The 13,112-nt window shown below is 35.2% G+C and overlaps 1 protein-coding gene across 1 annotated transcript; it reads right to left on the bottom strand.

Annotated features, from left to right (window-relative positions):
- Positions 1-252: 252 nt before the first annotated feature.
- LOC110832359 (signal peptide peptidase) lies at positions 253-12,937 on the bottom strand. The gene is made up of 8 exons (XM_022069274.2): positions 12,721-12,937; positions 12,070-12,168; positions 8,250-8,332; positions 7,165-7,339; positions 6,351-6,534; positions 5,737-5,857; positions 5,419-5,607; positions 253-3,990 (listed from the first exon to the last, which is right to left on the bottom strand). Exons 1-8 carry the CDS (start codon positions 12,907-12,909, stop codon positions 3,918-3,920), a joined length of 1,113 nt encoding a protein of 370 aa, XP_021924966.1. The 5' UTR covers positions 12,910-12,937; the 3' UTR covers positions 253-3,917.
- Between the last annotated feature and the right edge of the window lie 175 nt (positions 12,938-13,112).

The following is a 13,112-nucleotide window of genomic DNA, read 5'->3' as shown; positions in this document are numbered from 1 at the left end:
AAATACTCATGTCAGATGGTGGGCTTTCATAACATTCATGAACCTTGGGATTCCATAAATGCAGGATATTTCTTGACAGCTGAGTAAGTATCAATATTTTAAGAAGACCCTGTGCCATTGGAAATAGTAACAGAACAAGATACAATGTGAACAGCTGTCTTTATGCTTCAGTCTGAGATATTCAAACCTACTTAACATAATGCTGGAAACAGATGGGTTTTATGGGGTATCTTGTAAATGAATCTTTATAAATCATTTTTAATTATAGATCAAGTATTTTATTTGTGCAACATACACTGACAATTCTGAATATGAATTTCTGCTGACATTGCCATCTGTTGAAGTTATATCATCCAGAAGATGCTATACAAATGGACCACAAATTACTGATTTAAAATAGAAGTAGCTTATTTATATGGTTCTGAATTGATGTACTTTTTTGAGGCACAGGGATTTGTGGTCAAAATATAATTCTAAGAGCTTAATTATCAGTAATATATGAGTCAGTTAGAAAAGTCTGATTGTAGCAAAATAACCAGAGAAAGCTAGATTAATATGACACATTACATTGTGAAGTCAGATGAATCGTTAGTCAAGCGCAAGCCAAAACATTGTGCAATAACATAAGGGATAAAATTTACCTTCATCCAATCACCATAGCATATACAATGCAATGAGAGAAACCTCTACTAGACTAGATTGTGATTTGTAGTTTGTTTATCCTTCTCTCATCTCTGATGGCTCCAGGACTATCTTGGACATATAAAGAAGAGATGCAACATTCAGCGCTCCTGCCAATGGCTTAATCCTATTCCCAGCTCATGTATTTGACAATACCTGCATTGCAGTCACACAGTCAAGTTCACATAAATAAATTTATTATGGAAATCTTGCAAATGTATAACTATGGATATGAGCTCTGCTGCAAAAACTACTACTTTCAAGATGTTTTTTGATTTGCAGCTGTTGATATTGTAAACTGTCCTACATTGTGAACTTCCTTGCTAGGTCAGAGATAGATGGAATTTCCACTTTAACCTTTCTGAAATCAGATTTTTTTATCTTATTGTGGGTTGCAGCACAGTATAAAATGGAATATATTTATTTGGAGAGCACAGATCCCATTTACTTTGACAGGGGGGACTAAGTAGACTGAATCAAGGGTTATCCCTCTACACAAATGCTGGGATAGCTCCTCATATCAGGTAATTACTACTTCACCCAAATCCTGACAAGTTCACCTTATCTGATTATACTCTCACATCATCTGACACCAAATGTCTCTGCAGTTGATACAGCACCTAACATACAGTTCATTTTGAGAATGTTTTGAACATCAAAATCTCTTTTTAGGGTTTATATTTGGAAGACTTAAGGTGGCAGATTTCCATATAATGATAAGAGGGATGTGTGTGTTCCAGTGCCACATTACATTGAAACTTCCACTGGAAGTTTATTCCAAGACAATTTATCTTCCTCTGCTAACCTGTCACAATTTTGGAATATATGTGTAAGTGGTGGTGGTATCCTCCTGCACACTCCTATGATAAGCACAAAAAAAAGTAGAATAGCCACCATTACTACACATGTGTACATACTGACCACATAATCTGGAGGTTGAAGCAACATGAACAACTATGAACTGAAATTCCACAATAACATATAAACTCTTGATGATACTGACAGTACTCCACTAAATTGTGACATAAGACTGTTCATTAAGTACAAAATATCACAAGTGCAGTATGAAAGGAAAATATTCCATTGCCTCTGTGTACAGGCACAGAGCAATAGTGAACAAACATAAGAATTGACCTTTCCATTCTGAGCATAATTTATAAAATAATTTTTGATTATAATCTTATGGATTATTATGCCATGCAACTTATATTTAATAACCTACAAGACAGCACAGCATCCAAACTCATGAGACCACACTTCATATCTTTACCACAGTGAAAATCTAAAATTTCTCATATAAAATAACCACCTTGTTTGTTTTCATAGTAGTTTGTAATTTTTACTAATGAAAACCACAATATAAAGAGGTGGAAGGAAAATATACTTTCATTGAAAGCATTTAACATATACAACGTTCAGGGAAGTAAGTAGTAGTCCATGAGCAAGAAATCTTACTCATAGCATAGAAAGGGTTGTAATATACCAGCAAATTCCCGCAGAATATGGAAGCTCCTGGACTCATCTTCACAATATTTTGGCAATACAACAAAGGATTGAGAGTAAAGTAAACACAAACTCTAAATGGCATTAATGCTTTGAAGAATTTACATTTAAAATGTTAACCTGAACTTATGTAAGAATGGATAGAAATTTAATTCTGTACAATTATGATCTTAAGACAGTTTTATGGCAGTTCGTAAACACAACCAGAATAAACAATCTTTTACAATTTTAACTTACTCTGTAAAGTGTGCAGAACAATAATGTGCCGGTATCTTAAATGTCCCAACAAGACAATGACAAGTAAAACTGTGCGATGCATAATGGCTTTTGTGCAAAAGAGTTAAGGTGGCCAACTTTTAATTGAACATTTTTATGAGAACATGTAACATTTCACAGGTAACATGGAAAGAAAATACAGTTAGAATAAAATACAGTGAAACATGAGAAAAGTTCTTCCAGACAAGTTCATATCCGAGGACTGATGTCTGAATGTTTTAAAATCTTCAGTACAAACATATAGTTACATCTACAAAACAAAGTGAAATTTGTATGCATAACATGTTGGACAAATGAGGCATATTTCATTTTACTTGCACAAGGTGGATCCATAAATTTTTACTTCAGATTGTTTCAGCCTTGCTAGTAATTGCTTCAGCAGTGCACATCAGTGAAATGCATATGTAAAAAATATCTCATAAATTTAATCTGAAACTTATCTTGCCTGGAAAATATATTTAAATTGATGGAGACCTTCAAATAGACTTGATACACATTTCAGTATTTTAATGTACATTTAAACTAATGAGCGGGTGCCAGATTCAGGTAGTCTTTAATAAAAGACTTGTTTGCTTCATGTTAAAGCAAGAATGACATCAATGCATTTTAATGTATGTATTTTAATCTATTGGAAGCAACTTGGAAGAAATTACCCATTTATGTATTTATTTTTAAATCTGAGTTCATATGCAGGATTGATAATGCAATTACAGTTTACAGAAGGTACAGATACCGTAGTTTTACCCCAGTTTATATTCCATAAAATGGTAGACAGTGATCACTGACCTTAGAGAAAATCTTAAGTACATACAAAGTTTTGGAAATTCTATGATCATCAAAAGTTATGTCTGTATAGGATATCACAATTGATGACTGAGAATACATTTCATTGGATATTAATCTACAGAGGACTATATACAAGCTTAAGGAATTCTAGATCAACTAACTGGCATTCACAAACAATTAAACTTGAAACATACCAGAAAAGAACTTGAATATAAACAAATCCAAAGCAACTGAAATACAGCAAAACTTTGGTTGCAGGTGATTGCTCTGAAACTGAAAATGTTTTTTAATACAAAATTATCAAGATCAATAATCTTACTTCAACATTTACCAAATGGCGTAATGTCACCGACTTTCTGTGCAACACTGCATAACCATCTTTGTGAAATAAAGATATTTCTCAATATACAAGCATACCTTATACACAGTTATAAAAGCATGCCACCATCTTTTGCATTTATGTATTAAAATATATTGCATGAACTGCCCAGTAAAATGAAAGAATGAAATAGAAACTTATGTAATTTGAAGCCATCCACTGCCTTATTAAATTACATATTACATCTCTGGGCCACTTCTGAAACTGTGGTACTGGTTATTTCCAAATAATATTTTACATTTTCCTTACTGTTCAATTATTATGCCAAATTTATATTCTGTATGTATTCATATTACTTTTCCTTCTTTACATCTGTTTTACTTCCAGTTGTTTCTGCTGCCTTTTCAGATGGATGATCCTCATACCTACAAAACAAAAATACTCAACATAAATTCCTGTCCAGCTTGTGTACTCTGAAAAAAAGTTGTCAGTGGAACCATGGTTCCGGAGAATTTGACATAAATACGTCTGTACAGAAATGAATTTTATATATTGGCTTTATTCTAAATATTTCCTTTATATATGCTTTACAATTGAGATAAGTTTGATTAAAACATTGCTTAATCAACTTGAATTAGTTACGCTTAAGATGGCTCTGTGGTAGATGAATGTAATGTAAAGTAATGTAATGAAATGTAAGGTAGGGTAATGTAAGGTAAGGTAATGTTTTATAGGTAACAACAGTGCTGAGCAAACAGATGACGTTTCCTAGGTAACAAAAATGCTTGAATGCTTAACTTGAATTAGTTACGCTTAAGATGGGTCTGTGGTAGATGAATGTAATGTAAAGTAATGTATTTTAATGTAATGAAATGTAATGTAACATTTCCTAGGTAACAACAATGCCGAATAAACAGATGACGTTTCCTAGGTAACAATAATGCCGAGTAAACAGATGACGTTTCATAGGTAACAATAATGCCGAGTAAACAGACGACGTTCCCTAGGTAACCATTGTTATACTTTTTCGTTACACTTTTTGCCGAATGACCCTTCCTTATAGACGTATTTACGTCAAAAAATGCAGTTACAGAGCACTTACTATTACAATAAGGTGGGCAAGTAACTTAAGATAAAAAATGCACATGGAATTTTTGTATGGAAATTTCAAACTCAGTTACTTGGAAAATTACAAGGTGGATGGAAATGTAACATAAAGATGGGTCACTGATAAATATACTGAGTGTAGGAGCTGGATGAAACTGGCTCAGGACTATGTCTAATGACAGTAATGGTGCCGAACCTTCAGATTCAGCTGCCGGAGAATTTACTTGTAGTTACATACATTATTTCCAAATACAAAACTTACATATTATTGCCAACCTGACAATTTCTATGTTCAGAAACAGAAAGCTCATGTACATACACTGTTTACTCAGAAGTGTAATGTCAGATAACAATGACTACCTCCTCAGAAAATACAATTCAAAATAACACTGGAAATGTGCAATCCATGCCAGAATATATAGTTTCCATTCATTCCAGACAAGTTTCAACATTAGCCCCAGTGCCACAAGGGCCTGCAAAGCTGCCTGGCTATCTGTATACAAACAAGCTCTCCTGTATTGGTCCACTCTAAAATGATGGACAAATCAGTTGTACAAATCCAAAGTTGGAATAGGTCATGAAAACTTCCTTACCTGTGAAGCTGAAGAATAAACTGTCTTCATGTTACAAAATATAATACAGAAGAAGCTATCACAATAAATTCACAAAATCTGAAGGATAGATGACATTGATTAATCAAGACAAAAGTGATTTACAGTACTGTTTCTCTTAAAAACTATACTTACTGAAACATTGCTTTGATATCTCCTCTGAGAAGTGCCAAGAGCAGTGGAGTGCCTAAACATGCAGGCACCAAATACAGAAGAGCAGGCTGGGCATGTTTGAACACATGCATCACAAAGATGGTGGCCATCAGACCCATGAAATATGCCAAGAATGTCACATAAAAATAAGTGTTGGAATTCCTCTTCAGACTGAAAGAACAATTTTACATTCAATGACAAAGAAGATGCAATGAAACCAATACTGGTAATTGACCCTTCATCAAATTTAACACAGCAGAAAGTAGCAGATCTAAATTTTACCTCTGAATGTTTAATTACCTATTATCAAAACGTAGAAGTAGAGCAATAAAAATTCCTGGTATTACAATGTCACCCAAACCAAGCATAGCAAAGTTGTTTGCTGATAATCCTTGTTCGAGGAGGTCTTGTGGGAAAACCACTGAAACAGAGAATTTAGGTTAATTCAATCAAACATCTTGCAAGGAAATTAAGGTGCACACATGATAAGTCCATAACTACTGCTTCTTCAGAGACTTTGTACTATAATAGTGCTCCCTGCCACCTTACCCCGTAACATCCTACCTCAATGAATATTACTTTCTGACAGTTGACAAGTCTTAGGTTGACAACATTTTAAACTGCAGATATTACATAGTGACAAATGAATAAAAAAGTGAACTTAATCCTCCGCTTATATAATGACTCAATTCACCCTGAAGATTGATACATAACACCAAAATATTGTTTACCACTTTACAAGGGCACATAGTGTCACAACTCACAAGACCACAATCAATATGACCATGAGGTATACTTCAATGATATTTTACTATTGTGTAAGTAGGTCATAAGATGATGAAACTGGTGTATAATGTACAATGAGGCATTTGTATACAGTTCTTGTATGCAAGTAGCTAATTAAGATAACTTACATTTAATTGGAGCCTCAAAGGACTTGGCAACAGTTACCATAACATTGGTCCCAAATACCCAGAAGACATCATACACAAACAGCCCACACAGGAGGATGCAGCCTGTCACAACATTATTCAAATGGAGAAGCTCAACACCGTTTATGGCAAATGCAATGCCAAACAAGTTGTTAGCAATCCAATGCTGAAAGGAAACACAATATTAAGCAGGTTCTATCTATTGTGCTGGTAGTACAACCCAAAGGTTCAAGCCTGCTGTTTGACATAGTCCTAAGCTAATTCCATCCACCTCGCAGCCTCAGTCTTCAAAGTGGGCACTTTGTTTCCCACCATTCCTCTCCCCCGACTCTGCCTAATGAAACTTCACTGACTTCATTACAAGATGACCTGCACAAAATAATGAAGTTCCTTGTTATATAATGTCTTAACTGTCCACTTATTGAATCTCAATATTTCCCTGAGCACTCTATTTCCCAACACTTGTCATTTGTGTACTTTTCTTGAATTATATTTGTTGTTTATTTACTGTCACTTTTCCTTGGAGTAAGAGGTCATATTACACAGCCATAAAATGTGAAAAAATAAACTTATATACTGTGTGGCACTATAACTTGATATTTAGTATTCTGGAAAATAAACCAGATGATCATTTTTTAACTGAATAATAAGCATCTCCTAATTTCATCTCATTTTTATTTTTTTCTCCTCCTCCCCCCAGTACTCATATTTTAAAACTCATTCACATATTTAATACACAGGTTTTGAAAATTGAAATTGCTAAATCAGATTCAACAGATATGAAATACCACCTTACCTTCTTAATAAGGTACCATGCTCCTACAACCGAGCAGCAAACAAGACAGACGACATCATGGGAGGAGAAACGGTAATTAATGAGGTCATCATCACCATCAGGTCCACCTTGTGTGAAGTGTAGGTGGAATGGAATGTTTGGAATAGCAGCTGGTACCAGAGAACTTATTACTGGGCTGAAACACAAATATCTGCAATTTTGATGACACTTCACTGACTAGAGTATGTGCATTTATGTTCTCCTAATAAGCACTTAAATGACAAATATGGTAAAAATATGTATAAAAGTTCAGTGATGTGGTGATTAAGATCTTCAACACATATAATATTCTGAAATTCAAGTTACTTGTACTATGACATATTTCTGTATAATGGTACCATCCTCAGGGCAGTCTTGTGTTTTGCCAACTGGACGCAAAAAGGTGGAATTGAACTAAGATTTATACGTGTTTTAGTGTGGAGATATTGAGAAACCCACACTTCAACATATATTCATATCCCCCAGTTCAGTTCACCTTAATTTCCATATTTAACATCATAATTGTACATACTTAATCTCTATGATTCAATGGCCTCCACTCTACCTGAAAAATAATATATAGTAATTCATTGCTTATGCAATTCACAACATATTTTAGAAGAATGTAAAAACCCGTAATGGACTCGCTAATTTTACAAAGTCCCATTCTCTTTTAAAATTCTGTTACTTTTAACTCCATTTAAGATTTTGATAATCTTAATCTTAGTTCAATTTAGCCTTTTCCACCTCCAGTTGGCAACACATACAAGACTGACCTGAGGATTTCACTGAAACATCACTTTAATTTCAAAATATTGCATGTGGTGAGGGTCTTAATTACCACATAATATCAATAACACAACTGAATGCTTACATATAAGATTGAAGTTTAATGAGTCTGACTTATGGGGCAGTTATTTGGCCTCTCAGAATGCACATTTTGTTGTTACCTAATAGGCTACTTTATACTATATTTAATACATATAATTACCTATTTTGACTTAAGAGGAAAACTTAGACAGAGACTAGGGGAGATGAAAACAAAAGAAATAAGATATATCACTTACCTCATAAGATGACACAGCGCCAAGATACCAAGGAAGAAGAAGTATCCCGTCAACAGTAAGTTTATATATTCCTTGGAAAAAATCTGTGGAGGTAATACATAAGTCAAACTATAACATGCTAACTAACTAGATTAACTAGATGGCTTACCGAACCCGAAGGTTCATCACCGAATTAACCAAAGCCCTCCACCGGACCCTGTCCTGGGCCAACAAAATCCAGTTTCCTTCAACTCCTATCTCCCATATATCCCGCCTGAGATTATCCTCCCATCTACGTCTAGGTCTCCCCAGCGGTCTCTTCCCTTCAGGTTTCCCAACCAGTACCCGGTGCACACCTCTTGTCCCATCCATGCGCGCTACATGTCCCGCCCATCTCACTCTTCTCGACTTAATCACCCTCACAATACTGGGGGAGCAGTACAGATTTTTAAGCTCATCATTGTGCAGTTTTCTCCACGCCCCATCGTCTTCCCTCTTAGGCCCAAATATCCTCCTCAACACCCGATTCTCAAACACCTGCAATCTGTGTTCCTCCCTCTGAGTGAGAGACCATGTTTCACACCCATACAAAACAACAGGCAAGATTATTGTTTTCTATACTTTAATTTTCAGGTTCTTAGAAATCAGACGGGAAGACAAAATATTTTGGACTGAGAAGTAGCAAGCATTTCCGGAATTTAGTCTCCTCCTAACTTCCTCACAAGTATCATTTTGATTTGTTATTGTTGTTCCCAAATATTAGAACTTTGTAACCCTTTCAAAGGATTTATTAGCCACGCTAAGATAATTTTGCCCGCCTGTCTTCTGATGACGAGATACTAACATGTACTTAGTTTTTTCTGAATTTACTTCCAGCCCCACTTGTCTACCAGCCTCTAGTAAAACTTCTGCGTTCCTCTTTATTGTATTCATATCGTCCCCCAATAAATTAACATCATCAGCATATGCCAATAGCTGATGTGTCCCATTCAATTGCAAACCCTCCTGCCTACTTTGGACCTTCCTGATGGCGTACTCTAGCGCAAAGTTAAAGAGCACGGGAGACAAAGCATCTCCTTGTTTTAGACCGTTCTTGATGAGGAATGTCTCAGATACATATTTACCTACTCGAATTTTGCTACAGGTTTCATTTAAGCACATTTTTATTAGACCCACTAGCTTCTTTGGTATACCAAATTCAATAAGAATATTATATAGCACTTCTCTCTTCACAGAGTCATAGGCTTTTTTGAAATCTATAAATAACTGATGTACGGTCCCACCGAACTCCCATTTTTTCTCTAGTATCTGACGAATGCAAAAGATCTGATCAATCGTTGATCTGTTTCGTCTGAACCCACACTGATGATCCCCAATAATTTCATTCGCATATGGGGTTAATCTTGCCAAAAGAATGTTGGATAGAATTTTGTATGAGGTTGATAGCAGCGATATTCCTCGGTAATTACCACACTCAGTCTTGTCCCCCTTCTTATGAATAGGAATAATTATGGATTCCTTCCATTGTTGTGGCATCTCTTCCTTATCCCAAATTAACTGAATAAGCTTATGGATCCTCATATGTAACCCTTTGCCACCTGCTTTAATTAATTCGGCCAGAATCTGATCAATTCCTGGAGATTTATAACTTTTCAACTTCCCAATGGCTAGTTCCACTTCATCTAAGCTAGGTTCTGGCACCAACAGTTCAGCTGTATGCATTTTAATCTGTCTAATATCACCAGTATCATGAACATTTAAGAGCTCGCTAAAGAAATTTTTCCACCTATTCACAATTTTTATTGGATCTGCAAGCAAATTGCCACTATCATCCTTTACCAGATTGGTCTGGGGTTGATATCCTTTCTTAAAGTTATTAATGCCTCTGTACAGGTCTCTGATGTTTTTTTCCTTATTATTTGTCTCAAGTTCAGCAATTTTGCCCTTCAGGTATTCCCTTTTCTTAGTCCTAAAGGTTCTACTAGCCTCACGTCTCACGTTACATAGATTATCCGCATTTGTTTTGTTTGGGTCCTGCAACCATTGAAATTTTGTTTGCTTCCTTCGATCCATTAATTTTGAACATTCTTCATCAAACCACGGTTTATTTTGCTTTCTCCTGTAGTATCCTAGTTTCTCTTTTGCTGAAATTTTGATGCAGTTTCTGACATTTTCCCACTCTCTGTTGATGTCCACACTTTCATTATCCTCATTTGTCTCTAAAATTTGAAACCTATTGGAAATTTCAACTTGATATTGTTCCTTTGCCTCTCCCTCACTTAATTTTTTCAAATCAAATCTTTCTGTGTCAAAATTTTGTTTAGTTTGTCTACTTACTGAAAGCCGCTCCCTCACTTTTGCTACCACCAGATAATGATCAGTGTCGCAATCTGCTCCTCTAAATGATCTCACATCAATTACATTTGTCTGCCACTATAACATGCTAAACATTATTTAATTAAAATGCACTTTTCACTAGGCCACTGACATACAAAATTCACTCTTATTACTTGGTAAAAAAAAGGAATGAAATCATAGTTCATCATTAATATGGATCATTATATAATTCCTATTACACAACATTTTATAAATAAAACTGGAAGTACAGTTTACAGTGCTGTGATTCAGCTGCAGAATAGTACAAAGTAAAATTTTAATTGAGTCTGACTGACTAATTCTTGGGTTATTGTATGATACTTTTTCAACTATGTAATTCATACAGCATCCCCACTTAATGGTACCTGCACCTTGTCGTGGTGGTGGGGCTTGAGTACCTCAGTGATCCCAAGAGCTATGCTGGCAGTAGCATAGCTACTGGTAGGGCCTCCCTAGCCAGATTGGTCGAGGGGGAGAGGTCAGACTAAGACAGGTACCCTGGTCCTCCAGGTCGGGGGTTGGTCACAAGGCTAACAACCTTGTACCGTAAAAATAAAGATGTTTCAAAACCTCATTCAAAGCCTCGGACAAAATGGACCTAACAGAAGGACCGAATGGAAGAGGAGAAATGAGGCCATGGACCGAATACGGACCACAGAGCCATAGAAGAAGAAGAATTCTTACAGCATAAAGAATAATTGTGAATGGTAAATTAGGAAGAATGATTAAGCAAGTAATCATGGCCTATTTCAAAACAAAATTAATCTTGGAGAAATAAGATGAAGTGGTTTCAATGGAGATAAATGGAACTAACAAAGGATCATGTCCAGTGATGGTCTTTGCTTGGTATTACAACCAGAGAGCTTGTCAGTTATAAAATTACGGTGTTCATAACTTGCACATTTCATGTATTTTTCAGATGATTATGATGGACTGGATACATTTCTTAAATTTTTCTCCATGTAAAAGGCATCCACAGCTGTTGTTTTATTTAAAAAGCTAACAATTAAGACAAGATGGGCAGAGACAGAATTGTCTTTCCTATGATTAATACACAATCTCACCTCATTTATATTGATTTAAGATTAAAGGTATTAAATATAAAGTGGCATTAATGAATTAACAATGTCCAAGAAATAAAAGGCATTTTATTCCACCAGCAAATTATAATTGTATTAGTCGTACTAACTGTTTAAATAAAATGCATAATGTACTTTGATACTATTGAAGCTAACCAACAAAATAAAAGTCAATACCTGTTTACCTTGAAGGCCAGTCAAGTTTATGCTGAGACTGTACAGCATCTAAACCATATGGAACTAATTTTATAATTAAACTAAGTAATAATGTAATGACCACAAAATCACTTGTGGACACAGTAACACCGTTTTCATAATCATACTAAAGGCCTTCAAACAACCCCTATGTAATAACATTACTTATTTAAGATGATTATCTCACTTACCTGGAAGAAAATATACAATCCAAATAGTGCTGCACTGGCTATTATAGGAAACATTGCAGCATCTTTGTGTGACATAGTTTCAGGCTTCTCTCCTGATTCCTATAAAGGAAAACATGTAATAAAGATGACAATTCACAATGCTCCTATGGCAAAAAAAATCAGTTATAAAACACTACATAACATACACTGAAAGAATTATACATATGGAGAACTGCAAGAAAATAATCAATCAAGCTAATACATACAACTGCAGCATGCTTATTTCCCTTTTAATTTTCTGATGGCAATATGCACAAAGGTTTCATAAAACGCGTCACCCACATACACAAAGCCGAATCTTTTACAAAACGGAATTGTGTACAAAACTATTAAAACTCAGTAACGCAAGTCTATATTTTCAAAGGTTGTAAACATTCTGAGTTCTACTGAGCCCTGATTTCAATAAAAACAATTCTGAACACTGGGTTCCAAAATAAAAATTTTCACTTACACACTTACGTATAATTCTCCTAAATTGAAATTAGTCAAAATTGGGAGTGTTCATGTAATCATGAATATTCTGGTAAAATTAACTACATTATAACATGAATTAAAGACGTCAGCACCACAATCAAAGAACAACCTGCACGGTACCGATTACACGTAGGTTACCTTCTGCTCCTTATGGTGTTTCACTGAGCGAAAAGAACCAAAAAATATTGGAAGTAAAGCCATTATAACAAGACTTCCATAAGCAACGGCCATCCCTTCTGCCGTTGCTGGTATTCTGGTTGTTGAATTGATGACACTTTCTGTCAAATTTTCATCGTGGCCAACAACTTCCTTTACCACGTCTGCCATGTTTTCGCTACTGTCAAGTTAGTGAAGGCAAACATTCATGTTAGACAACTAGAAGAATGGAATTTCCCCACAGACATAAGCAGCAAAAAATGTGCCTATTGCAGCCTGCAGTAAATCATTAATGCATTTCTGAACGTTTAAAATCATTTAGTACTCCGAAAATACTTTAATCATAGTCATAATAATATTTGTGCCTTTGTCAG

Source organism: Zootermopsis nevadensis, unplaced genomic scaffold (assembly GCF_977971745.1).
Source record: "Zootermopsis nevadensis isolate Lab colony 2312 unplaced genomic scaffold, Znev_1.0 Znev_ptg000006l, whole genome shotgun sequence".
Taxonomy (NCBI): domain Eukaryota; kingdom Metazoa; phylum Arthropoda; class Insecta; order Blattodea; family Termopsidae; genus Zootermopsis; species Zootermopsis nevadensis.
The sequence above is the reverse complement of the archived record's forward strand: the minus strand, read 5'-3'. Positions and strand labels throughout refer to the sequence as shown.

Coding starts and splice junctions, on each gene's coding strand:
- LOC110832359 (XM_022069274.2), bottom strand. CDS start 12,909: ATGGCAGACGTGGTAAAGGAAGTTGTTGGCCACGATGAAAATTTGACA. Junction 5,858..6,350: donor CTTTGAGGCTCCAATTAAAT/GTAAGTTATCTT, acceptor TCTCTGTTTCAG/TGGTTTTCCCACAAGACCTC. Junction 3,991..5,418: donor GATATCAAAGCAATGTTTCA/GTAAGTATAGTT, acceptor TTTGTTTTGTAG/GTATGAGGATCATCCATCTG.